Source organism: Protomyctophum parallelum, assembly GCF_964188405.1.
Source record: "Protomyctophum parallelum genome assembly, chromosome: 20".
Classification (NCBI taxonomy): Eukaryota; Metazoa; Chordata; class Actinopteri; order Myctophiformes; family Myctophidae; genus Protomyctophum; species Protomyctophum parallelum.
In genome coordinates, this window is record NC_139718.1 from 14112866 (window position 1) to 14139366 (window position 26501).

At 36.0% G+C, this 26501-nt stretch overlaps 2 protein-coding genes across 2 annotated transcripts in view; one reads left to right on the forward strand and one right to left on the reverse strand.

The window, feature by feature from the left end:
- Nucleotides 1–5940, forward strand: part of LOC310878264 (meiotic recombination protein REC8 homolog) — a 22790-nt gene extending 16850 nt beyond the window's left edge. The window contains exon 4 of the mRNA XM_083792492.1: nt 5720–5940. Coding sequence (XP_083648618.1) covers nt 5720–5751 — 32 coding nt within the window. The 3' untranslated portion in view covers nt 5752–5940. The remainder of the gene's footprint in view (nt 1–5719) is intronic.
- Nucleotides 1–26501, reverse strand: part of LOC310878263 (signal-induced proliferation-associated 1-like protein 1) — a 303780-nt gene that overhangs the window by 3726 nt on the left and 273553 nt on the right. The window lies entirely within an intron of this gene.

Here is a 26501-nt window from a genome sequence, read left to right on the forward strand (position 1 = left end):
AATTGTTACATCTCAGAGGCAAATACAGTACATCTCAGAGGCAAATATTGGATTTTTCTCCACTACAATTATTTGCAAACTTTGTAGATTTTGATTATTTTTACAAAAAACACTATTACTACTATTACTATTTGAAAATAGCTGATCTGCTATTTCCAATGGACGTTCGTACATTTAAAAAATGAAACGGGACGTTCTGCATAAAGTTTTACTTTTGGTACTTTAAGTATATTCCGATGGCAATTATATACTTTTGTACTTTTATTGAAGTAAAAACAAACACTGGACTTTGATGATATTGATACTCTTCACATTGTGTGCTGCAGTCCTGCCTGTGGAGGTGATGCCATTGTGGGACAGAGTCGCCGTCATTCCTTCATACGCAGAGCGGCAGTCGGAGCAGAGACAGGAGAGCAGCGGCTACAGCAGCAGTGAAAAGGTGTGTGTGTGTGTGTGTGTGTGTGTGTGTGTGTGTGTGTGTGTGTGTTTGGTGCTATCCCTTTTGGACTGAAGCCACCTTTACACGAGAACGGTCGCCAGAGAAAACGTTAAAGTCCTGTGTGCGTTCTCATTTTTTATTGACCCTTTACTCGAGAACGCACACTTTATGAAAACGCTATAATGTCGGGTACGGTACTTAGTTCCGACACGTGTTTTACGCAGACAGTCATTAGACCGACAACCTACGTTCGGATCCCATAATGTCGCTAGGTGGCGGTAACGGGCTGCCAGATAAACCAGTCAAGAAGTCAGTACAAGAAGAAGAACCAGGTAGCTCCCCCCTTCACAGGGTTTTGAATGACGCTTCCAGACAACAATGGAGTTGTGGCCGTCTCTGCCTGCTTTCTACTGCATCGAGTGACACACAGGCTGACAGGCAGCCCAGAGGCATGCAGGCAGAGAGCGCCACGGGATGGTTATATTTTATACATACATTAGGCTACATAAACGCTGCTGCCGCTTATCACAAGGCATTTATTTACACAAGTAAGACGCGCAAACGCGTGAAGCGAACGCAGCTTGTGTGTGTGTGGTTGTGTGTGCGTGTGTGTGTGTGTGTGTGCGTGTGCGTGTGCGTGTGTGTGTGTGTGTGTGTGTGTGTGTGTGTGTGTGCTACAGCTGCGCCCTGTGTGTGTGTGTGCTACAGCTGCGCCCTCTGGTGGCGGGCGGGTGGTGTAACAGTGGGACAGACACACACACAGACACACACACAGACATTCAGCCCTTGCTGTCATAGTAAGTGGCTCACTGTGTTCGCAATCATGGTTTTACATTCACCATCGCTGATGAGCGGCGCTTTGTAGGTGAGGAGGGAGCGCTTGCTCATTGTAGGAACTCCAAATATTATATCACATATGGCTCTGCATCAATGTAACTGTAACATATCGTTGTAAGCCGACGTGAGCCATGATGCCTGTTTTGCCTGTTTACTGTACATGGAGACGTGAAGAAACGGCATTTTCAAAGATTTCCACTTTGTTGTGTTTTCACCCCCCGGAAACGCCGTTCTCATCTAAAAGGACACCCGCAAACGATACTTTATTTTGCAGCGTTCTCGGTGCTCATACTTGAAATGAGAGATTCTGCACAATGAGTACTTTTACTTTTAGTACATTTTGATACAGATACATTTGTACTTTTGCTCAAGTAGATTTTTCAGGACGTTTACTTGTAATGGAGTAGTTCTACATTGCAGTATTGATACTTTTACTGAAGTAAAACAATTGAGTACTTTTTCGACCACTGGTGTTTGCCTAGACAATTAACTTAATGTGCGAACAGTAAACAAACAAACCAACCTACAGTATAAGTGTAGACACACAGGGTATCTGAACATTTCTAAAGTTACAATTTAATGACTTCTAATACCAAACTGGCCCAAATGTATTTTCTTATGTATCTGTGGAACCGAGTCAAACAAAATGTAATGCCTACAGTTCCAAGTGCTTGTCAGGGTGGGGGGTAAAGGTTGGAGAACCCTTGCGTTAGGCCGGTATACCCTGTTTTTGAGTGGCGCTAGCCCCTCCTATGTGCAGCTTTGTGTGTTTGTGTGTATGAGCACAGAATGTGTTTGTAGCACGGAATGTGATGATTTGATTGGCGGAATGTGATGTATGATGATGATGCATGATGAAAAGAGCGCTGTGTGATGTTTAAAATGCCATTGTTGTCTTGCCTTTAGGCGCCATCAGATGACATTCGTCCTCAGTCCAATGGTGATATGTCAGGTAAATTACACACTCACACCACAGCAATGTGTCCCTGGCAAATTATAGATTTTCTGTTTTACACACCATTATAATGTTCTATTTTTGATCATAATGCCCAATTACTGAATTTGAAGTCTATTCTTCAGAATATGTGTGACACTGATTTACTAGGACTCTATGACACATTAGGAGTCCACTAGTGCAAGTGGTTCTCAAACATGTTATTTCCAAGGACCCCCTTAACTCTGAGAGTGTACAAATGGAACCAACAGGTCCATTTGGTTCAATTTGAACACTCTTGAGTTATAGACCTGTTATGGCCATTCAGGGTTCTAGCTCCTTATGTGTTTCTGTTAATATTATCATCAGCTCATTTTGTGTGTGTGTGTGTGTGTGTGTGTGTGTGTGTGTGTGTGTGTGTGTGTGTGTGTGTGTGACTGTGTGACTGTGTTGTGTAGATCATGGCAGAGAGCAGCCATTACCTTCTGGACAAATATCTACTGTTGGGTCTCCAGGCAGACGGTAAGATATACATTACCTGTGTGTGTGTGTGTGTGTGTGTGTGTGTGTGTGTGTGTGTGTGTGTGTGTGTGTGTGTGTGTGTGTGTGTGTGTGTGTGTCTGTGCGTGAGTGACTGTGTGACTGTGTGTATGTGCGTGCGTGAGTGTGTGACTGTGTGTACGTGCGTGAGCAAGCTTTAACGTTTTAAGTAAAAACTGTTTGTTTAAACCAAAACAAAATCAATTAACACTACCTTTTAAATGGGGGGCCATATGCTCAGCTGCTGTTGGATTGCATTGCTGAGTCTTTTCCAGGTTCTATGGAAAACATAAATAACCATTTGTGTGTGTGTGTGTGTGTGTATGTGTGTGTGTGGGGGGGGGTGTGTGCCCCCCCCTCCCCAGTTCACAGGAGGGCGTTCCAGTGGGGCCAGAATGCGCTGCTGGGATGGACGTGGAGATGGTTCCAGAAGTTGAAGCTAGGCTGGACGTGGACATGGAGGCAGAAGGAGAAGCCGAGGCGGACATGGACATCGGGCCCGAAGGAGAGGAGGAGGAGCCAGACAGAGGGGCGGAGTTCATGCGGTAACCATGTTGTGACGTCACTAAATGCTGACGTGAATGCATCGACATCATTGCGAGACAGTGTGAATGCTTGCAGAGTCGAGCCAAAGAGATTCTATAACAAGAGACCAAACTCTTCTAGAATACTACTAATACTACTATTACTACTACTATTCTCTTCATAGTTTTGGAATCACCACTAGATGGCGGATCCCTCTAAGATGGTGGCACATGCACCCTGAAATTCTGAATGAATATGTTGCTTTGATCCATTCATAAATATAAATTAATTAATATATTAATATATGAATTAGTAAATAATTATAGTAATGCATGCATACAGTATGTATAATACTTTTTCACTGTTAAACACAGATCAGTTCTGTAGAAGACTATATGATAGTAGAATAGACTGACACCACACCGCATATTCAGGGCGGAGTCACCACCCTCAGGGGAAGTTGTGATTTGCTCTTGTTCACTGCAATGCAATTTGCTGCATTTCCAAAACAATATTGCGCAGAGTAGCGATTATCAAACGTATTTACAATGCCATACGTTGAAAGATCTGTTGCCCGTGGACAAGGCACGTTACCTCCACAAGTTAGATATTATCAGCATAGATGTTTGTCCGTATGTGATTAAGGATTGGAATAAGTTGCATTGGCAGCCATAGAAAATTCTTACCCTGGGCTAAAACCGGATGTGAGGTTTTTGGGCATTCCTGTCTTATGTGGTGTCAGTCTATAGAATAAAAACACATTTTTGTTTGTAATGTACAGCATGACTTGTTTTAAAAGCAACCAGATGTTGCATCATCACTCCAAAATGGCACTGGGCGCTGGTTGTTATAAATTAATGGGAGTTTCGTCTCTTTTTGGTAGAGCTCTTCATGGATCCAAAATGACACTCAGGCCCAAACCCTAATGCATTGTTTCCAAAACAAACAGTGGGTTGGTGGGTCGCGGTCCAGTTTGTATGGGCCGCGACAGTAAAAATGGGGTGCATACTTAGTTTAGACTAGTCATTGGTTAGACATGGGTTAAGGTTAGGTTTAGGTGTGCTACCCTGTGGGAGGTTAGGTTTAGGGTGAGGGTTTGAGATAGGTTGTAGTTGTAGGACTAGGTCTAACCAATGACTAGTCTAAACCAAAAACTGTCTAAGTACTGCACCCGTAAATATCTCCTTTTTTCCGTTTCCTAAAGATTTTAAAAAGTTTCAACAAAAATAAGTCATAACTTTTCATTAATTAAAAAAAAACATTTTTCAAACATATTTTATAAATAAAATATAATAATTGCCATGAATAAACAATAAAATAAACTAGAAAAAGTGCCCTTCCGGGCACAGGTCTCCACCAGGTTATCCACAGATCCGTGCAGTTAGAGGTAAAAACACTTTTCGGCCAGTTATAGCGCCACCTTGAGGCTGAGTTGAAATTGTTCATGTGGCATTTCGTCCTCGGCCTAGTGGGAATGTGGGTGCACAATTTCACGGAAATCACGCGATGTGTTCATGATTAGCAGCATTTTGTTTGAAACTGAGCACTCCTGTGAACTTTGGAAGCCAATCTTAACCAATCAGGATGGAGTCTGATAAATCTGAAAGACCCGTTTCGTTGAATGGCTCTAGAGAGACTGTGTACCAATTTGCGTGATGTTTGGACAAAATCTGTAGGTGTACTGTGCAAAAACTTGTTTTGCACAAAGCGGCCTCCTGGTGGCGCTATAACAGGCCGTTCTGGAAAGTTTGGGGCAGAGGTTCATGGTTGGCATCCAGGGAGTGTGTGTGCAAAATATGGCATCGAAAAACTTGTTTTGCACAAAGCGGCCTCCTGGTGGCGCTATAACAGGCCGTTCTGGAAAGTTTGGGGCAGAGGTTCATGGTTGGCATCCAGGGAGTGTGTGTGCAAAATATGGCATCGACCGGGTTAACGGTGGCTGAGATTAGCTGTTCACGGACACACGGACACACACACGGACACACACACGGACACACACGCGGACGGACGGAGTGCAAAACATACTCTCCCCACATGCCTTCGGCCTGGTGGAGACAATTAAGAAGTAGTGAAAATAGCTATAGATCTAGGCTACAAGCTCACAACACGGCATGAGCTTGAAGAGCTGCTTTCACCAGTGTGGGTCCCGGGCAAACAAGATTGCTACCAGTACGTCACAAATCCTACATTTTTTTTTCTTCCTTCGATTGTAATGCTTAACACGTACATCTGCTATTTTTGAACATTTAAAAAAAATCTAGAAAGTGTTTGAAAAATAGAATTTGTAGAATCGGCATCAGGCAATATTATACTGTACCTCAAAGATGAAGATATAGCCATGAGTGTCCAGTGCAATTACATTGAGGTTGCGTGTGTGTGCGTGTGTGTGTGTGTGTGTGTGTGTGTGTGTGTGTGTGTGTGTGTGTGTGTGTTTGTGTTTGTAGGAACTTCGAAGAGCAGGATGAAACCAGTGTGACATTGAAATCCATGCTGGGTGAAGGGACTCCTAGTCGGAAAGCAATGGCTTCCGCCTTCATGATATTGTTAGGTAGGTTCAGTGGGGGGGAAAGTACATTTTTTACTTAAGTAAAAGTATCAATTGTGCAATATAGAAACACTTACAGTTAACTTCAAATGTATAATATTGTGTGTGTGTGTGTGTGTGTGTGTGTGTGTGTGTGTGTGTGTAGAGAAAGTGAAAAATCATACACTGAATGCTGAGCAGAAAGAGCCATATGATGACATCTGGATTTCACTGGGACCCTTGTTGAGCCCAGAATGAACGCGCGCGCGCGCACACACACACACACACATAGTTCAAGTTTCAAAGCTGTTTATATTTTCCAAGTCTTTATGGAAAATAATTGTCATATGCAGCCTGTTTGCTGATATTATCCTCTTGTCAGTGTTTTTAAAAACAATATTACAGGGGGCACGGTGGCACAGTTGGTAGTGCTGTAGCCTCACAGCTAGAAGGTCCTGGGTTCGATTCCCGCTGGGGACGCTGTGGGCACTGGCGGCGTGTTCCCTCCTCCGCATCATCAGTGCCCATACCCGAGGCGGGGGTTGGCGATAGGGCCTTTCTGTGTGGAGTTTGCATGTTCTCCCCGTGTCCCCTAGGGTAGATACCCTCACAAAAACATGCCGTAATCCTGGTCTCTAAAACTACCTCCCCCTGGCCAGCCGGGGCGCCTGATGGAGGGGAAAGGAACTGGTCGGAATAACGTGTCCCTTCCACGCGCTACGTCCAGCCGGGGAAACTCCCCTCTGTCAGGTGAAAAGAAGCAGCTTGGACTCCTCATGCATAGAAGGAGGCATGAGGTCAGTCTGCTGCCCCCCCAGGTTGGCAGAGGAAGTGTAGCGCCCAGGATTACATTAGATAATTGGCACTGGGTGAAAAAGAAAACTGGGTTACAAAATTGTGGGATAAAAATTTAATAAAAATAAAAAAAACAATATTACAGAAGGATTTATACTTAAAATGACAACTAAATCTATTTTGAACTGTTTGCCAGTTGGCCTTTAAATGTATATAGTTTTTTTCTTTTTTGGCTATTGGTGATTGGTTCCTCATTTTAATAATCACGCACACACGTTGCACACACACACACACACACACACACACACACACACACACACACACACACACACACACACACACACACACACACACACACACACACACACACACACACACACACACACACACACACACACACACACACAGTCATACACACAGTTCAAGTTCAAGTTTCAGAGTTGTTTATATTTTCTAACACTAATTTATTATTTTAATTTAAAACATGTTTACAGTGTCATATTTATTTAATTATTATATATTATTGTTAATTATTATTTCATTAATATTATTACATTTATTTTTCTTTGTTTAACATGTTTATTATCAATTTGAGATGCTGTTTTAATAACTAATATGTAATTCATGAATAAAAGTTCTACTATGATCTAATTTAAATATTTATAATATAATATTTATAAATAATTAAATACAAAATATTAAATGCAAAGATAATTTAATCTGTTTTTATATCTATGATATAATAATATAAATTTCTGTAAAGTTGCCATTTGTTCAATAAAGTTAGTTTTTATCTATTGAAGTCATTGAATGTCTATTCAGTCATACAAGTGAATACGTGTTATTACGCCTTACACTTATACCAAGCTCATGCACACAATTCCATAGAGGAGCCAGGTGTCAGTCAACTGTAAAAGGTCATAAGAGGGGGGTGGGACTAAAGGAGGAAGAGAAACAGTCTGAGAGTGAGATCAGTGATGTGTGTTTGTTATAACTTATAACAAATATAACAACTTAAATTCAATATTCTGGTTAATGTCAGTTATGTCACCAAATTAAGAGCCAAGCGTGATGATGTACTGTACCAGTGGGTAACCCTGTTAAAATCAAGGAGCTGGGTTTTCACTCAATATTTCTACCATAACCAGCTGAAATTACAAAATGGGCTGTGGCTAGTCAACAAACATGCTAGCCTGGAGGAGAAGAGTGTGAGACATTTCAACAAGTTTATGAGTGAGTATTTCAGAACTGTAATGACATGGACATTTATAGTTGAAGGATAGGACATATAATAGTATTGTGATGTTTTGCATAGTGTTCTTCAGAGCTCTGCTAGTTGCTACCAAAGATGATGCAGTTTAGGTGCTCAGGTCAGGACTTCCCTAGCCTCAGTCTGAATTTTCATTTCGTTTCACTTCATTCCAGAACATGTTTTCTTAATGGGTGTGGCTAACGATTCAGGGCTGGAGCCAGACTTGGACTTCCCATAAATTCACCTAAAACCGAATTAAACAACAGAACTAAAGCAATAAAACAAGCACCAAGTTAAAGCAGTCTACATGTTCAGCCACATGTATTACATTTATTACTCAAGTTCATCATTAGTTCTGCCCACAAATAAAAGCCTATCCTTCGATTAGCTTTGGTTGGTGCTTAAAGGTAGATAGTTTGTTCCATAATGTCCCATAAGGAATTTCTAGTCAGAAACTAACCCTGACATAATTTGTTTTGCGAGTGTTATTCTTAACCATAGACTATCTAAGATCATAACATGTAGGCGTAGTCTGGGGTCTGTTAGGGGGTTCCAGGGGGTCTGCTATAAATGCCTAAATTGTAGTGCTTCACAGGAAGAAGACATATTGCGATTTTGCCACCAAGTTACTTTGCTTTTTTAAATTATATATAGGCCTAATATATAATATTTCAAAACAATTTAATATAAACCATGAAAAGTTAAATCATGCACTTCAATGCAGCCAGATACTGTTGTATACTGTCATGAAATGAATGAATACATTGTTTGTGTGTGTGTGTGTGTGTGTGTGTGTGTGTGTGTGTGTGTGTGTGTGTGTGTGTGTGTGTGTGTGTGTGTGTGTGTGTGTGTGTGTGTGTGTGTGTGTGTGTGTGTGTATGTGTGGGTTTTCCCCTCACTGTATATGGTTCTTTTCCCTTTTTGCTTCCTTTATGATGAATTCCTGTTCTGTTCTTTAACTATATAGAAGTGTCTATTTGTACGTCTCTAAATGTTTTGTATTGAACAAGGTGGACCCTGTTGTAAACAAGTGTAATGCTTAATTGGGTCGTCCACTCACAGTTAACAGTCTTTGTATTGAGTTTGTGCTTGAAATGTACTGTAATTCTGCAAACTGTTAATAAATATTTAAATCAATCAAAAAAAAGCTGTGGTGGGATCCATATAGCCTGGGTACCCCCAATGTTGTCCAGCAGGGGGAGGTGTTTTACCAGGCTAGGATCCATACGCATGTGCATACATGTATTAAGTCATTAGGACGCCCAGCGCCAGCTTTTGGCAACACGCCAACACCCTTGTTCCAACAGGCCGGGCCGTTTGTTTTCATAAATAACTCGTAATGTAACATTTAATTGACATGGACATCGAGTAGAGTCGTCAGTGTTTTTACCAGGCTGGCGAAAAACAAAAAAAAGCTTCTACTTCACTCTGCACTGTCTGCAGCCTATCTCAGGTGAGTGTTTGCAGGTGTTAGCTTATTTAGCTCAGTGGTTTTCAACATTTTTTATGAGGTTCATTTATTCGGCATTTGAACCACGGATCACCATTTGATGAGAATTATAGCCTCTCAGACCCAAAACTATTACAATAGGCCTATTTTGTTGTCGTTGAATAAGATTGATTGAAGTATTTATTAACAGTTTGCAGAATGGCTACATTTCACATGAAAGCACAACTCAATACAAAGACTGTTACTGTGGACGACACACTGATAAAGAATTACACTTGTTTATAACAGGGTCCACCATGTTCAATTCATCAGAACATTTAGAGACATACAAATATACACTTCTATAAAAGATTTTGTCCACAATTCCATTCTGTATTGATGTTGGTACCATTAGGAGAGATAACAGGCAAACGGTGTTCAAAATTACAATTATTTATTAAGCCTAATACCAGATCTACAAGCTCATAGCGCGGCATAGCCCTCCAAGCAGAACACAATGGTACTGAAGTTTCTGACATTTTTGACGACACAGACCATGGGGTCCTGTTCCAGCAGTATCCTGCCACCTGGTACGCGGACATAATAAAACATAAACACCGTGTTTACGGCCTGTCTGCGCACTTTGACGACATTCTTTCGTGTGAGGGCTTCTGAATATGTGAAGTATAAGTACCTATACATTGCCGCTGCGAATATCTCCTGTGGCGCGGAAGCCGTTAAGTATTTTTAATCTTTGTTTGACCGATTTGGTCGCTTTGATTCTTCTCTTCCTTCCTTCCGCTATAGCTATGACAGAGCAGATCAGAGGCAGGGATGTATCCGGCACAAGCCAACTGCACACCGGGAGGCGGTACAATAAACGGTAAACAAACAAGAAGAAATAAAGCGACCAAATCGGTCAAACAAAGATTAAAAATACTTAACGGCTTCCGCGCCACAGGAAATATTCGCAGCGGTTTGTATAGGTACTTATAGTTCACGAATTCAGAATAACTTAAACTAAAAAAGGCCGTCAAACGCCGCAGATACGATGTTAGTGAGCATATTTATGTCCGCGTTCCAAAATTCCCATACGAAAATATAGTTATGAACAGGGACCCTACAATAAAGCGACATCAACATTTCAGAAAAGCTTTATGGAGGGTTCCGAGAGGGGCTAAGCGTTGCACAGAGTGCCGCGAGCTTGTAGATCTGGTCTTTTTCAACAGCTAAAGCATAACATAGTGTTTAGAACACCAAAAGAGGTTCCCACCCAAAAATGGTTGTAAAGTGTATTCATGGCACTCGGGTGGCGTAGTGATAAAGTCCCTAGATCCCTGCCCACCACCACAGAGGTTGTAGGTTCTAATCCACTGGGTGGTGTAGTGATAAAGTCCCTAGATCCCCACCCACCACCACGGAGGTTGTAGGTTCCTATCCACTGAGGTGCGTCCGGCTTTGTCGAGCGTCTACAAGAACATAATTGGCCTGAGTGATCGATGTTTGCGCTACTGTATGCCGAATTGAAGTGGACTCGGTCCCAGACTTTGTTTTTATTCTCCCTGGAAGTAAAAACTGGGTTTCCGAGGCTAAGCCTGAAGAGACTCTTGTTTCTGTCTGTTTTTCTCTTCATCTTCTCCTTCTGACAAAAATAGCAGTTCTAGTTGAACCGTGCCATCAGGTTTTCAGTTCTGGTTGAACTGTGCTATCAGGTTTTCGCGAAACTTTGCAATATGGTAGATGTCTATGCCAAACGGTGAGGACGTGAAGCCCACAACCATTGGCCAAAGGGTGGCGCTATAGCACTCAAGTGAAAATGCAAACTTTAAACGGGCAAAGCTCATGAACCGTTTGACAGTGAGCAACAACTTTGATACACATGTGTCTCCTCTCCTCATGCCGAACAACTTTCCTGTTCTGACTTTTGACTTCTGACCTTTAGATCACCTAAAATATGGTGCATTTTGCATCCCACAACGCAGTTTATAGTTAAGGGACGCAATAAAACAACGACCTCTGCATCCACCACGGGATGCACTACTGTACTGTTTTTTATTCTAGTTTATTTTGCTAGCTTTAGTTATAATAATCATTTCTTCTTCTGTTTTCTACATGAATATAACCACATTATAACCATATAAAATGAAGTGGGAGTTAAATGCTGCAATTTGTAAAAATATGACTCGTCGTTGAAGTGGGACTCATCTAAAAGACCATCCCTGCAATCATTACATTGAAAACCCATTTACATCACTGCCTGCCATTTTGAATTGTATCCATCTCCTCCCGGGATCTTTGATCAAAATGCCCGAAAATGTCTACACATGAACTTTGGACCTAGATGTTTATGTATTTATTACATTAACGACATGAATCCTAGAATCACTATTCTGAGGGGAACATTAGCAAAATAAATCAGATCTACAAGCTCACAAGCTCATGATTTTGGAGGATTTGAAAAAAGATTAATCATGAAAAAACGACTATACTATAGTCCATGGTTCCGGACCGCATGCTGTTTTTCATGATTTTGCAGGATTTGAGAAAAAGATGAAAATAATGGACCTTTAAATGACAACAAAACAAACTAAGGCACTGGTGTGGTACTCCTGGTTCACCAGAACGGGGTTCAAGTCCCTGCAGTGCTCTGCTCAATTTGTTGTATTTACATGGTTTATTTTAATTTTCTGCTTGTTGTGTTGCCTTTTCATAGATGATAACCCACAGGTTCTCTACTGTGTTTGTACTCCCTACAGTTAGTTTACCAAGTATATTTATTACTTATGATTTCTGTTCACAAGACCCAGAACAAAGTATGAGAACGTCTGTCTTATTTTTGTTTGAGAAAGTTCTCATGTATATTTCTTCTGCAAAGATTATAGTTGATTATTAGTGATGAAGTGATGTTTTAAGAGCAACACAACACTGACTCATCAAAGTTGGTTTGGAGACTTTATACATTGAGATACTTGAATGTGGTCTTATATTATCATCACTTTACCCAAATACAGCTCAATGTGTTCTCATATTATTATCATTTTACCCAAATACAGCTCAATGTGTTCTCATATTATCATCATTTTACCCAAATACAGCTCAAGGTGTTATATTATCATCACTTTAACCAAATACAGCTCAATGTGTTCTTATATTATCATCACTTTACCCAAATACAGCTCAATGTGTTCTCATATTACCATCACTTTACCCAAATACAGCTCAAGGTGTTATATTATCATTTACCCAAATACAGCTCAATGTATTCACCAGTATAAATGACCTTGACCAGTATAAATGACCATGACAAGTACAAATGACCTTGACCAGTATAAATGACCTTGAACAGTATGTGGTCCGTGACCATGGACTGTAGCCTTTCGCTTTTCTGCGAGGTTCACCTTTTTTTCAAATACTCTGAAATCGTAAAAAAAAAACCGACATACTATAGTATGCCCTCCGACACCATTGAGATTTGGGTTGGAAAGGTTTTTGAAAAGGTATTGTTCTCACATGGATCTTACAAACTGAAGGTTAAGAGCTCGAAACTTAACTAAGGAACATTTTCAAACTACATCTAAACTCTAAAAGGTTCCCGCTATATGGTTCCCGCATGCATGTCCTTGTAAAGACGAGGGGTAAATTTGCCATCTAAATTCTGAAAGGTGGGTTAAGTAATACGTTCTCAACTGCATTACTTATGCCTGTTTGGCTCATGAGTAAAATCCAGTGTTTGTTCACCAAAGGTTGCAAGTTTGAACCTGCCACAGGACATTTTCACTGTCCATCTAAATTCTGAAAGGTGGATTAAGTGAGACATTCTCAACTGCGTTACCATGCCGGTGTGGCTCAGTGGATAAACCTGGGATTACATTTAGGGTTCAAGTCTCCTGAAGGACATTTTAACTGGCCATCTAAATTCTGAAAGGGGCAGTGTTTGTATTTCCTGTAGAACATTTTCACTGTCAATCTAAATTCTGAAAGGTGGGTTAAGTAATACGTTCTCAACTGCATTACTTATGCCTGTTTGGCTCATTTTGGACCATCCTCGTTTTACATCATTTTGGACCATGTGCTATAGCCCATATCGTACGGCAGACTATAGCACGCCGTTTTTCATCATTTTTGAGGATTTGAAAACAAATAAAAAATTAAAAAACATGGGTTATAGCCCATCGTTTTCTTTATTTTAGATTTTTTTTTTACCTCGTTTTTCATCATTTTTGAACATGGGCTATAGCCCCTACCGTACAGCATACTATAGCACGCCGTTTTTCATCATTTTTGAGGATTTGAAAAAAATTAAAAAAACATGGGTTATAGCCCATCGATTTGATTTTTTTTTTTATCCTCGTTTTTCATAATTTTTGACCATGGGCTATAGCCCATACCGTACGGCATACTATAGCACGCCATTTTTCATCATTTTTGAGGATTAAAAAAAAAAAAAAAAAAAAAAAAGAAACATGGGTTATAGCCCATGGTTTTTTGAATTTTTGAAAAAAGATTTAACCTCGTTTTTCATCATTTTTGAACATGGGCTACAGCCCCTACCGTACGGCATACTATAGCACGCCGTTTTTCATCATTTTTGAGGATTTGAAAAAAAATTCAAAAATTCAAAAAACATGGGTTATAGCCCATTGTTTTTAATTTTTTTTTTTTTTTTTTTTTAATCCTCGTTTTTCATCATTTTTGACCATCCCACTGAGCAATAGCCGGCTATTAGACGTGCGTCTAAAAATGGGATAAAAAACGTCTAAAAATGTATGTCTAAATAAAGTTTTTCATCATTTTTGAGGATTTGAAAAAAATTCAAAAATTCAAAAAACATGTGTTATAGCCCATCATTTTTTGAATTTTTGATTATTTTTTTATCCTCGTTTTTCATCATTTTTGACCATGGGCTATAGCCCCTACCGTACGGCATACTATAGCACGCCGTTTTTCATCATTTTTGAGGATTTGAAAAAAATGGAAAAAAAAACAAAACATGGTTATAGCCCATCGTTTTTTGAATTTTTGGAGAAAAAAAACGTAACCTCGTTTTTCATCATTTTTGAACATGGGCTATAGCCCCTACCGTAAGGCATACTATAGCACGCCGTTTATCATCATTTTTGAGGATTTGAAAAAAAAAAAAAACATGGGTTATAGCCCATCGTTTTTTGAATTTTTGGAGAAAAACAACTTAACCTCGTTTTTCATCATTTTTGAACATGGGCTATAGCCCCTACCGTACGGCATACTATAGCATGCTGTTTTTCATCATTTTTGAGGATTTGAAAAAAATTCAAAAATTCAAAAAACATGGGTTATAGCCCATTGTTTTTTGAATTTTTGAATTGTTTTTTACCTCGTTTTTCATCATTTTTGAACATGGGCTACAGCCGCTACCGTACGTCATACTATAGCACGCCGTCTTTCATCATTTTTGAGGATTTGAAAAAAATTCAAAAATTCAAAAAACATGGGTTATAGCCCATTGTTTTTATTTATTTATTTTTTTTTTTAATCCTCGTTTTTCATCATTTTTGACCATCCCACTGAGCAATAGCCGGCTATTAGACGTGCGTCTAAAAAAAATGGGATAAAAAACGTCTAAAAATGTATGTCTAAATAAAGTTTTTCATCATTTTTGAGGATTTGAAAAAAATTCAAAAATTCAAAAAACATGTGTTATAGCCCATCATTTTTTGAATTTTTGATTATTTTTTTATCCTCGTTTTTCATCATTTTTGACCATGGGCTATAGCCCCTACCGTTCGGCATACTATAGCACGCCGTTTTTCATAATTTTTGAGAATTTGAAAAAAATGAAAAAAAAAACAAAACATGGGTTATAGCCCATCGTTTTTTGAATTTTTGGGGAAAAAAAACGTAACCTCGTTTTTCATCATTTTTGAACATGGGCTATAGCCCCTACCGTACAGCATACTATAGCACGCCGTTTTTCATCATTTTTGAGGATTTGAAAAAAAATCAAAAAATCAAAAAACATGGGTTATAGCCCATCATTTTTTGAATTTTTGAATTTTTTTTAATCCTCGTTTTTCATCATTTTTGACCATGGGCTATAGCCCCTACCGTACGGCATACTATAGCACGCCGTTTTTCATCATTTTTGAGGATTTGAAAAAAATTGAAAAAAAAACAAAACATGGGTTACAGCCCATCGTTTTTTGAATTTTTGGAGAAAAAAAACGTAACCTCGTTTTTCATCATTTTTGAACATGGGCTATAGCCCCTACCGTACGGCATACTATAGCACGCCGTTTTTCATCATTTTTGAGGATTTGAAAAAAATTCAAAAAACATGGGTTATAGCCCATCGATTTTTTTTTTTATCCTCATTTTTCATCATTTTTGACCATGGGCTATAGCCCATACCGTACGGCATACTATAGCACGCCGTTTATCATCATTTTTGAGGATAAAAAAAAAAAAAAACATGGGTTATAGCCCATCGTTTTTTGAATTTTTGGAGAAAAACAACTTAACCTCGTTTTTCATCATTTTTGAACATGGGCTATAGCCCCTACCGTTCGGCATACTATAGCACGCCATTTTTCATCATTTTTGAGAATTTGAAAAAAATGAAAAAAAAAAAAAAACATGGGTTATAGCCCATCGTTTTTTGAATTTTTGGGGAAAAAAAACGTAACCTCGTTTTTCATCATTTTTGAACATGGGCTATAGCCCCTACCGTACAGCATACTATAGCACGCCGTTTTTCATCATTTTTGAGGATTTGAAAAAAAATCAAAAAACATGGGTTATAGCCCATAATTTTTTGAATTTTTGAATTTTTTTTAATCCTCGTTTTTCATCATTTTTGACCATGGGCTATAGCCCCTACCGTACGGCATACTATAGCACGCCGTTTTTCATCATTTTTGAGGATTTGAAAAAAATTGAAAAAAAAACAAAACATGGGTTATAGCCCATCGTTTTTTGAATTTTTGGAGAAAAAAAACGTAACCTCGTTTTTCATCATTTTTTAACATGGGCTATAGCCCCTACCGTACGGCATACTATAGCACGCCGTTTTTCATCATTTTTGAGGATTTGAAAAAAATTCAAAAAACATGGGTTATAGCCCATCGATTTTTTTTTTTATCCTCGTTTTTCATCATTTTTGACCATGGGCTATATATAGCCCATACCGTACGGCATACTATAGCACGCCGTTTATCATCATTTTTGAGGATTTGAAAAAAAAAAAAACATGGGTTATAGCCCATCGTTTTTTTAATTTTTGGAGAAAAACAACTTAACCTCGTTTTTCATCATTTTTGAACATGGGCTATAGCCCCTACCGTACGGCATACTATAGCATGCTGTTTTTCATCATTTTTGAGGATTTGAAAAAAATTAAAAAATTCAAAAAACATGGGTTATAGCCCATCGTTTTTTGAATTTTTGAATTGTTTTTTACCTCGTTTTTCATCATTTTTGAACATGGGCTACAGCCCCTACCGTACGGCATACTATAGCACGCCGTTTTTCATCATTTTTGAGGATTTGAAAAAAATTCAAAAATTCAAAAAAACATGGGTTATAGCCCATCGTTTTTTGAATTTTTGGGAAAAAAAACGTAACCTAGTTTTTCATCATTTTTGAACATGGGATATAGCCCATACAGTACGGCATACTATAGCACGCTGTTTTTCATCATTTTTGAGGATTTGAAAAAAATGAAAAAAAAAAAAAAACATGGGTTATAGCCCATCGTTTTTTGAAATTTAGAAAAAAGAAAAAAAACATCGTTTTTCATCATTTTTGAACATGGGCTATAGCCCATACCGTACGGCATACTATAACACGCTGTTTTTCATCATTTTTGAGGATTTGAAAAAAATGAAAAAAAAAAAAAAACATGGGTTATAGCCCATCGTTTTTTGAAATTTTGAAAAAAAAAATAACCTCGTTTTTCATCATTTTTGAACATGGGCTATAGCCCATACCGTACGGCATACTATAACACGCTGTTTTTCATCATTTTTGAGGATTTGAAAAAAATGAAAAAAACAAAAAATACATGGGTTATAGCCCATCGTTTTTTGAAATTTTGAAAATAAAAATAACCTCGTTTTTCATCATTTTTGAACATGGGCTATAGCCCATACAGTACGGCATACTATAGCACGCTGTTTTTCATCATTTTTGAGGATTTGAAAAAAATGAAAAAAAAAACTAAACATGGGTTATAGCCCATCGTTTTTTGAAATTAAAAAAAAAAAAAAAAAAACTAGTTTTTCATCATTTTTGAGCATGGGCTATAGCCCATACCGTACGGCATACTATAACACGCTGTTTTTCATAATTTTTGAGGATTTGAAAAAAATGAAAAAAACAAAAAAAACATGGGTTATAGCCCATCGTTTTTTGAAATTTAGGAAAAAAAAGAATAACCTCGTTTTTCATCATTTTTGAGCATGGGCTATAGCCCATACCGTACGGCATACTATAACACGCTGTTTTTCATCATTTTTGAGGATTTGAAAAAAATGAAAAAAAAAAAAACATGGGTTATAGCCCATCGTTTTTTGAAATTTTGAAAATAAAAATAACCTCGTTTTTCATCATTTTTGAACATGGGCTATAGCCCATACAGTACGGCATACTATAGCACGCTGTTTTTCATCATTTTTGAGGATTTGAAAAAAATGAAAAAAAAACAAAAACATGGGTGATAGCCCATCGTTTTTTGAAATTTTGAAAAAAAAAAAAAAAAAATCGTTTTTCATCATTTTTGAACATGGGCTATAGCCCATACCGTACGGCATACTATAACACGCTGTTTTTCATCATTTTTGAGGATTTGAAAAAAAAAAACAAAAAAAAACATGGGTTATAGCCCATCGTTTTTTGAAATTTTGAAAAAAAACATAACCTAGTTTCTCATCATTTTTGAGCATGGGCTATAGCCCATACCGTACGGCATACTATAACACGCTGTTTTTCATCATTTTTGAGGATTTGAAAAAAATGAAAAAAAAAACAAAACATGGGTTATAGCCCATCGTTTTTTGAAATTTTGAAAAAAAAAATAACCTCGTTTTTCATCATTTTTGAACATGGGCTATAGCCCATACCGTACGGCATACTATAACACGCTGTTTTTCATCATTTTTGAGAATTTGAAAAAAATGAAAAAAAACAAAAAATACATGGGTTATAGCCCATCGTTTTTTGAAATTTTGAAAAAAAAAATAACCTAGTTTTTCATCATTTTTGAGCATGGGCTATAGCCCATACCGTACGGCATACTATAACACGCTGTTTTTCATCATTTTTGAGGATTTGAAAAAAATGAAAAAAACAAAAAAAACATGGGTTATAGCCCATCGTTTTTTGAAATTTTGAAAAAAAAAAAAAACCTCGTTTTTCATCATTTTTGAACATGGGCTATAGCCCATACAGTACGCGGCATACTATAGCACGCTGTTTTTCATCATTTTTGAGGATTTGAAAAAAATGAAAAAAAAAAAAAACATGGGTTATAGCCCATCGCTTTTTGAAATTTTGAAAAAAAAAAAAACTCGTTTTTCATCATTTTTGAACATGGGCTATAGCCCATACCGTACGGCATACTATAACACGCTGTTTTTCATCATTTTTGAGGATTTGAAAAAAATGAAAAAAAAAAAAACATGGGTTATAGCCCATCGTTTTTTGAAATTTTGGAAAAAAAAATAACCTAGTTTTTCATCATTTTTGAGCATGGGCTATAGCCCATACCGTACGGCATACTATAACACGCTGTTTTTCATCATTTTTGAGGATTTGAAAAAAATGAAAAAAACAAACAAAACATGGGTTATAGCCCATCGTTTTTTGAAAATTTGAAAAAAAAAATAACCTCGTTTTTCATCATTTTTGAACATGGGCTATAGCCCATACCGTACGGCATACTATAACACGCTGTTTTTCATCATTTTTGAGGATTTGAAAAAAATGAAAAAAACAAAAAAAACATGGGTTATAGCCCATCGTTTTTTGAAATTTTGAAAAAAAAAAATAACCTCGTTTTTCATCATTTTTGAACATGGGCTATAGCCCATACAGTACGCGGCATACTATAGCACGCTGTTTTTCATCATTTTTGAGGATTTGAAAAAAATGAAAAAAAAAAAAAACATGGGTTATAGCCCATCGTTTTTTGAAATTTTGAAAAAAAACATTACCTCGTTTTTCATCATTTTTGAACATGGGCTATAGCCCATACCATACGGAATACTATAACACGCTGTTTTTCATCATTTTTGAGGATTTGAAAAAAATGAAAAAAAACAAAAAATACATGGGTTATAGCCCATCGTTTTTTGAAATTTTGAAAAAAAAAATAACCTCGTTTTTCATCATTTTTGAGCATGGGCTATAGCCCATACCGTACGGCATACTATAACACGCTGTTTTTCATCATTTTTGAGGATTTGAAAAAAATGAAAAAAACAAAAAAAACATGGGTTATAGCCCATCGTTTTTTGAAATTTTGAAAAAAAAACAAAACTCGTTTTTCATCATTTTTGAACATGGGCTATAGCCCATACAGTACGCGGCATACTATAGCACGCAGTTTTTCATCATTTTTGAGGATTTGAAAAAAATGAAAAAAAAAAAAAAACATGGGTTATAGCCCATCGTTTTTTGAAATTTTGAAAAAAAGAAATAACCTCGTTTTTCATCATTTTTGAACATGGGCTATAGCCCATACCATACGGCATACTATAACACGCTGTTTTTCATAATTTTTGAGGATTTGAAAAAAATGAAAAAAACAAAAAAAACATGGGTTATAGCCCATCGTTTTTTGAAATTTTGGAGAAAAAAAAATAACCTCGTTTTTCATCATTTTTGAGCATGGGCTATAGCCCATACCGTACGGCATACTATAACACGCTGTTTTTCATCATTTTTGAGGATTTGAAAAAAATGAAAAAAAAAAAAACATGGGTTATAGCCCATCGTTTTTTGAAATTTTGAAAAAAAAGATAACCTCGTTTTTCATCATTTTTGAACATGGGCTATAGCCCATACAGTACGGCATACTATAGCACGCTGTTTTTCATCATTTTTGAGGATTTGAAAAAAATGAAAAAAAAACAAAAACATGGGTTATAGCCCATCGTTTTTTGAAATTTTGAAAGAAAAAAAAACCCTCGTTTTTCATCATTTTTGAACATGGGCTATAGCCCATACCGTACGGCATACTATAACACGCTGTTTTTCATCATTTTTGAGGATTTGAAAAAAAAAAAAAAAAAAAAAACATGGGTTATAGCCCATCGTTTTTTGAAATTTTGAAAAAAATAATAACCTAGTTTTTCATCATTTTTGAGCATGGGCTATAGCCCATACCGTACGGCATACTATAACACGCTGTTTTTCATCATTTTTGAGGATTTGAAAAAAATGAAAAAAAACAAAAAATACATGGGTTATAGCCCATCGTTTTTTGAAATTTTGAAAAAAAAAATAACCTCGTTTTTCATCATTTTTGAGCATGGGCTATAGCCCATACCGTACGGCATACTATAACACGCTGTTTTTCATCATTTTTGAGGATTTGAAAAAAATGAAAAAAAACAAAAAAAACATGGGTTATAGCCCATCGTTTTTTGAAATTTTGAAAAAAAAACAAAACTCGTTTTTCATCATTTTTGAACATGGGCTATAGCCCATACCGTACGGCATACTATAACACGCTGTTTTTCATCATTTTTGAGGATTTGAAAAAAAACAAAACAAAAAAAACATGGGTTATAGCCCATCGTTTTTTGAAATTTTGAAAAAAATAATAACCTAGTTTTTCATCATTTTTGAGCATGGGCTATAGCCCATACCGTACGGCATACTATAACACGCTGTTTTTCATCATTTTTGAGGATTTGAAAAAAAACAAAAAAAAAACAAAACATGGGTTATAGCCCATGGTTTTTTGAAATTTTGAAAAAAAAAATAACCTTGTTTTTCATCATTTTTGAACATGGGCTATAGCCCATACCATACGGCATACTATAACACGCTGTTTTTCATCATTTTTGAGGATTTGAAAATTTAAAAAAACAAAAACAAACATGGGTTATAGCCCATCGTTTTTTGAAATTTTGAAAAAAAAAAAAACCTCGTTTTTCATCATTTTTGAACATGGGCTATAGCCCATACAGTACGCGGCATATTATAGCACGCTGTTTTTCATCATTTTTGAGGATTTGAAAAAAATGGAAAAAAAAAGAAACATGGGTTATAGCCCATCGTTTTTTGAAATTTTGAAAAAAAAAATGACCTCGTTTTTCATCATTTTTGAACATGGGCTATAGCCCATACCATACGGCATACTATAACACGCTGTTTTTCATCATTTTTGAGGATTTGAAAAAAATGAAAAAAAAAAAAAAACATGGGTTATAGCCCATCGTTTTTTGAAATTTTGGAAAAAAAATAACCTAGTTTTTCATAATTTTTGAGCATGGGCTATAGCCCATACCGTACGGCATACTATAACACGCTGTTTTTCATCATTTTTGAGGATTTGAAAAAAAAAAAAAAAAAAAAAAAAACATGGGTTATAGCCCATCGTTTTTTGAAAATTTGAAAAAAAAAAAAACATAGTTTTTCATCATTTTTGAACATGGGCTATAGCCCATACCGTACGGCATACTATAACACGCTGTTTTTCATCATTTTTGAGGATTTGAAAAAAACAAAAAAAAACATGGGTTATAGCCCATCGTTTTTTGAAATTTTGAAAAAAAAAATAACCTCGTTTTTCATCATTTTTGAGCATGGGCTATAGCCCATACCGTACGGCATACTATAACACGCTGTTTTTCATCATTTTTGAGGATTTGAAAAAAATGAAAAAAAAAACCAAAACATGGGTTATAGCCCATCGTTTTTTGAAATTTTGAAAAAAAAAAAAACCTCGTTTTTCATCATTTTTGAACATGGGCTATAGCCCATACCGTACGGCATACTATAACACGCTGTTTTTCATCATTTTTGAGGATTTGAAAAAAATGAAAAAAAACAAAAAATACATGGGTTATAGCCCATCGTTTTTTGAAATTTTGAAAAAAAAAATAACCTCGTTTTTCATCATTTTTGAGCATGGGCTATAGCCCATACCGTACGGCATACTATAACACGCTGTTTTTCATCATTTTTGAGGATTTGAAAAAAAATGAAAAAAACAAAAAAAACATGGGTTATAGCCCATCGTTTTTTGAAATTTTGAAAAAAAAAAAAAAACTCGTTTTTCATCATTTTTGAACATGGGCTATAGCCCATACAGTACGCGGCATACTATAGCACGCTGTTTTTCATCATTTTTGAGGATTTGAAAAAAATGAAAAAAAAAAAAAACATGGGTTATAGCCCATCGTTTTTTGAAATTTTGAAAAAAAAAAAAACATTGTTTTTCATCATTTTTGAACATGGGCTATAGCCCATACCGTACGGCATACTATAACACGCTGTTTTTCATCATTTTTGAGGATTTGAAAAAAAAACAAAAAAAAAAACATGGGTTATAGCCCATCGTTTTTTTAAATTTTGAAAAAAAAAATAACCTAGTTTTTCATCATTTTTGAGCATGGGCTATAGCCCATACCGTACGGCATACTATAACACGCTGTTTTTCATCATTTTTGAGGATTTGAAAAAAATGAAAAACAAAACAAAACATGGGTTATAGCCCATCGTTTTTTGAAATTTTGAAAAAAAGAATAACCTCGTTTTTCATCATTTTTGAACATGGGCTATAGCCCATACCGTACGGCATACTATAACACGCTGTTTTTCATCATTTTTGAGGATTTGAAAAAAATGAAAAAAAACAAAAAATACATGGGTTATAGCCCATCGTTTTTTGAAATTTTGGAAAAAAAAATAACCTCGTTTTTCATCATTTTTGAGCATGGGCTATAGCCCATACCGTACGGCATACTATAACACGCTGTTTTTCATCATTTTTGAGGATTTGAAAAAAATGAAAAAAACAAAAAAAACATGGGTTATAGCCCATCGTTTTTTGAAATTTTGAAGAAAAAAAAAAACCTTGTTTTTCATCATTTTTGAACATGGGCTATAGCCCATACAGTACGCGGCATACTATAGCACGCTGTTTTTCATCATTTTTGAGGATTTGAAAAAAATGAAAAAAAAAAAAAACATGGGTTATAGCCCATCGTTTTTTGAAATTTTGGAGAAAAAAAAATAACCTCGTTTTTCATCATTTTTGAGCATGGGCTATAGCCCATACCGTACGGCATACTATAACACGCTGTTTTTCATCATTTTTGAGGATTTGAAAAAAATGAAAAAAAAAAAAACATGGGTTATAGCCCATCGTTTTTTGAAATTTTGAAAAAAAAGATAACCTCGTTTTTCATCATTTTTGAACATGGGCTATAGCCCATACAGTACGGCATACTATAGCACGCTGTTTTTCATCATTTTTGAGGATTTGAAAAAAAAAAACAAAAAAAAAAACATGGGTTATAGCCCATCGTTTTTTGAAATTTTGAAAGAAAAAAACCCCCTCGTTTTTCATCATTTTTGAACATGGGCTATAGCCCATACCGTACGGCATACTATAACACGCTGTTTTTCATCATTTTTGAGGATTTGAAAAAAATGAAAAAAAAAAAAACATGGGTTATAGCCCATCGTTTTTTGAAATTTTGAAAAAAAAAATAACCTAGTTTTTCATCATTTTTGAGCATGGGCTATAGCCCATACCGTACGGCATACTATAACACGCTGTTTTTCATCATTTTTGAGGATTTGAAAAAAATGAAAAAAAAAACAAAACATGGGTTATAGCCCATCGTTTTTTGAAATTTTGAAAAAAATAATAACCTTGTTTTTCATCATTTTTGAACATGGGCTATAGCCCATACCATACGGCATACTATAACACGCTGTTTTTCATCATTTTTGAGGATTTGAAAAAAATGAAAAAAAAACAAAAAAAACATGGGTTATAGCCCATCGTTTTTTGAAATTTTGAAAAAAAAGATAACCTCGTTTTTCATCATGTTTGAACATGGGCTATAGCCCATACAGTACGGCATACTATAGCAACGCTGTTTTTCATCATTTTTGAGGATTTGAAAAAAATGAAAAAAAAACAAAAAAAACATGGGTTATAGCCCATCGTTTTTTGAAATTTTGAAAAAAAAAATAACCTCGTTTTTCATCATTTTTTAGCATGGGCTATAGCCCATACCGTACGGCATACTATAACACGCTGTTTTTCATCATTTTTGAGGATTTGAAAATTAAAAAAAAACAAAACAAACATGGGTTATAGCCCATCGTTTTTTGAAATTTTGAAAAAAAAAAATAACCTCGTTTTTCATCATTTTTGAACATGGGCTATAGCCCATACAGTACGCGGCATACTATAGCACGCTGTTTTTCATCATTTTTGAGGATTTGAAAAAAATGAAAAAAAAAAAAACATGGGTTATAGCCCATCGTTTTTTGAAATTTTGAAAAAAAAAAAAACCTTGTTTTTCATCATTTTTGAACATGGGCTATAGCCCATACCGTACGGCATACTATAACACGCTGTTTTTCATCATTTTTGAGGATTTGAAAAAAATGAAAAAAAAAACAAAACATGGGTTATAGCCCATCGTTTTTTGAAATTTTGAAGAAAAAAAAAAAACTCGTTTTTCATCATTTTTGAACATGGGCTATAGCCCATACCATACGGCATACTATAACACGCTGTTTTTCATCATTTTTGAGGATTTGAAAAAAATGAAAAAAAAAAAAACATGGGTTATAGCCCATCGTTTTTTGAAATTTTGGAAAAAAAAATAACCTAGTTTTTCATCATTTTTGAGCATGGGCTATAGCCCATACCGTACGGCATACTATAACACGCTGTTTTTCATCATTTTTGAGGATTTGAAAAAAAAAAAAAAACAAAAAAAACATGGGTTATAGCCCATCGTTTTTTGAAATTTTGAAAAAAAAAATAACCTTGTTTTTCATCATTTTTGAGCATGGGCTATAGCCCATACCGTACGGCATACTATAACACGCTGTTTTTCTACATTTTTGAGGATTTGAAAAAAATTATAAAAAAAAAAAACATGGGTTATAGCCCATCGTTTTTTGAAATTTTGAAGAAAAAAAAAAACCTCGTTTTTCATAATTTTTGAACATGGGCTATAGCCCATACCATACGGCATACTATAACACGCTGTTTTTCATCATTTTTGAGGATTTGAAAAAAATGAAAAAAAAAAAAACATGGGTTATAGCCCATCGTTTTTTGAAATTTTGAAAAAAAAAATAACCTAGTTTTTCATCATTTTTGAGCATGGGCTATAGCCCATACCGTACGGCATACTATAACACGCTGTTTTTCATCATTTTTGAGGATTTGAAAAAAAAAACAAAAAAAAAAAAACATGGGTTATAGCCCATCGTTTTTTGAAATTTTGAAAAAAGAAATAACCTTGTTTTTCATCATTTTTGAACATGGGCTATAGCCCATACCATACGGCATACTATAACACTCTGTTTTTCATCATTTTTGAGGATTTGAAAAAAATGAAAAAAAATGAAAAAAAACATGGGTTATAGCCCATCGTTTTTTGAAATTTTGAAAAAATAAATAACCTCGTTTTTCATCATTTTTGAGCATGGGCTATAGCCCATACCGTACGGCATACTATAACACGCTGTTTTTCATCATTTTTGAGGATTTGAAAAAAACAAAAAAAAACATGGGTTATAGCCCATCGTTTTTTGAAATTTTGAAAAAAAAAATAACCTCGTTTTTCATCATTTTTGAGCATGGGCTATAGCCCATACCGTACGGCATACTATAACACGCTGTTTTTCATCATTTTTGAGGATTTGAAAAAAATGAAAAAAAAAACAAAACATGGGTTATAGCCCATCGTTTTTTGAAATTCTGAAAAAAAAAGATAACCTCGTTTTTCATCATTTTTGAACATGGGCTATAGCCCATACCGTACGGCATACTATAACACGCTGTTTTTCATCATTTTTGAGGATTTGAAAAAAATGAAAAAAAACAAAAAATACATGGGTTATAGCCCATCGTTTTTTGAAATTTTGAAAAAAAAAATAACCTCGTTTTTCATCATTTTTGAGCATGGGCTATAGCCCATACCGTACGGCATACTATAACACGCTGTTTTTCATCATTTTTGAGGATTTGAAAAAAAATGAAAA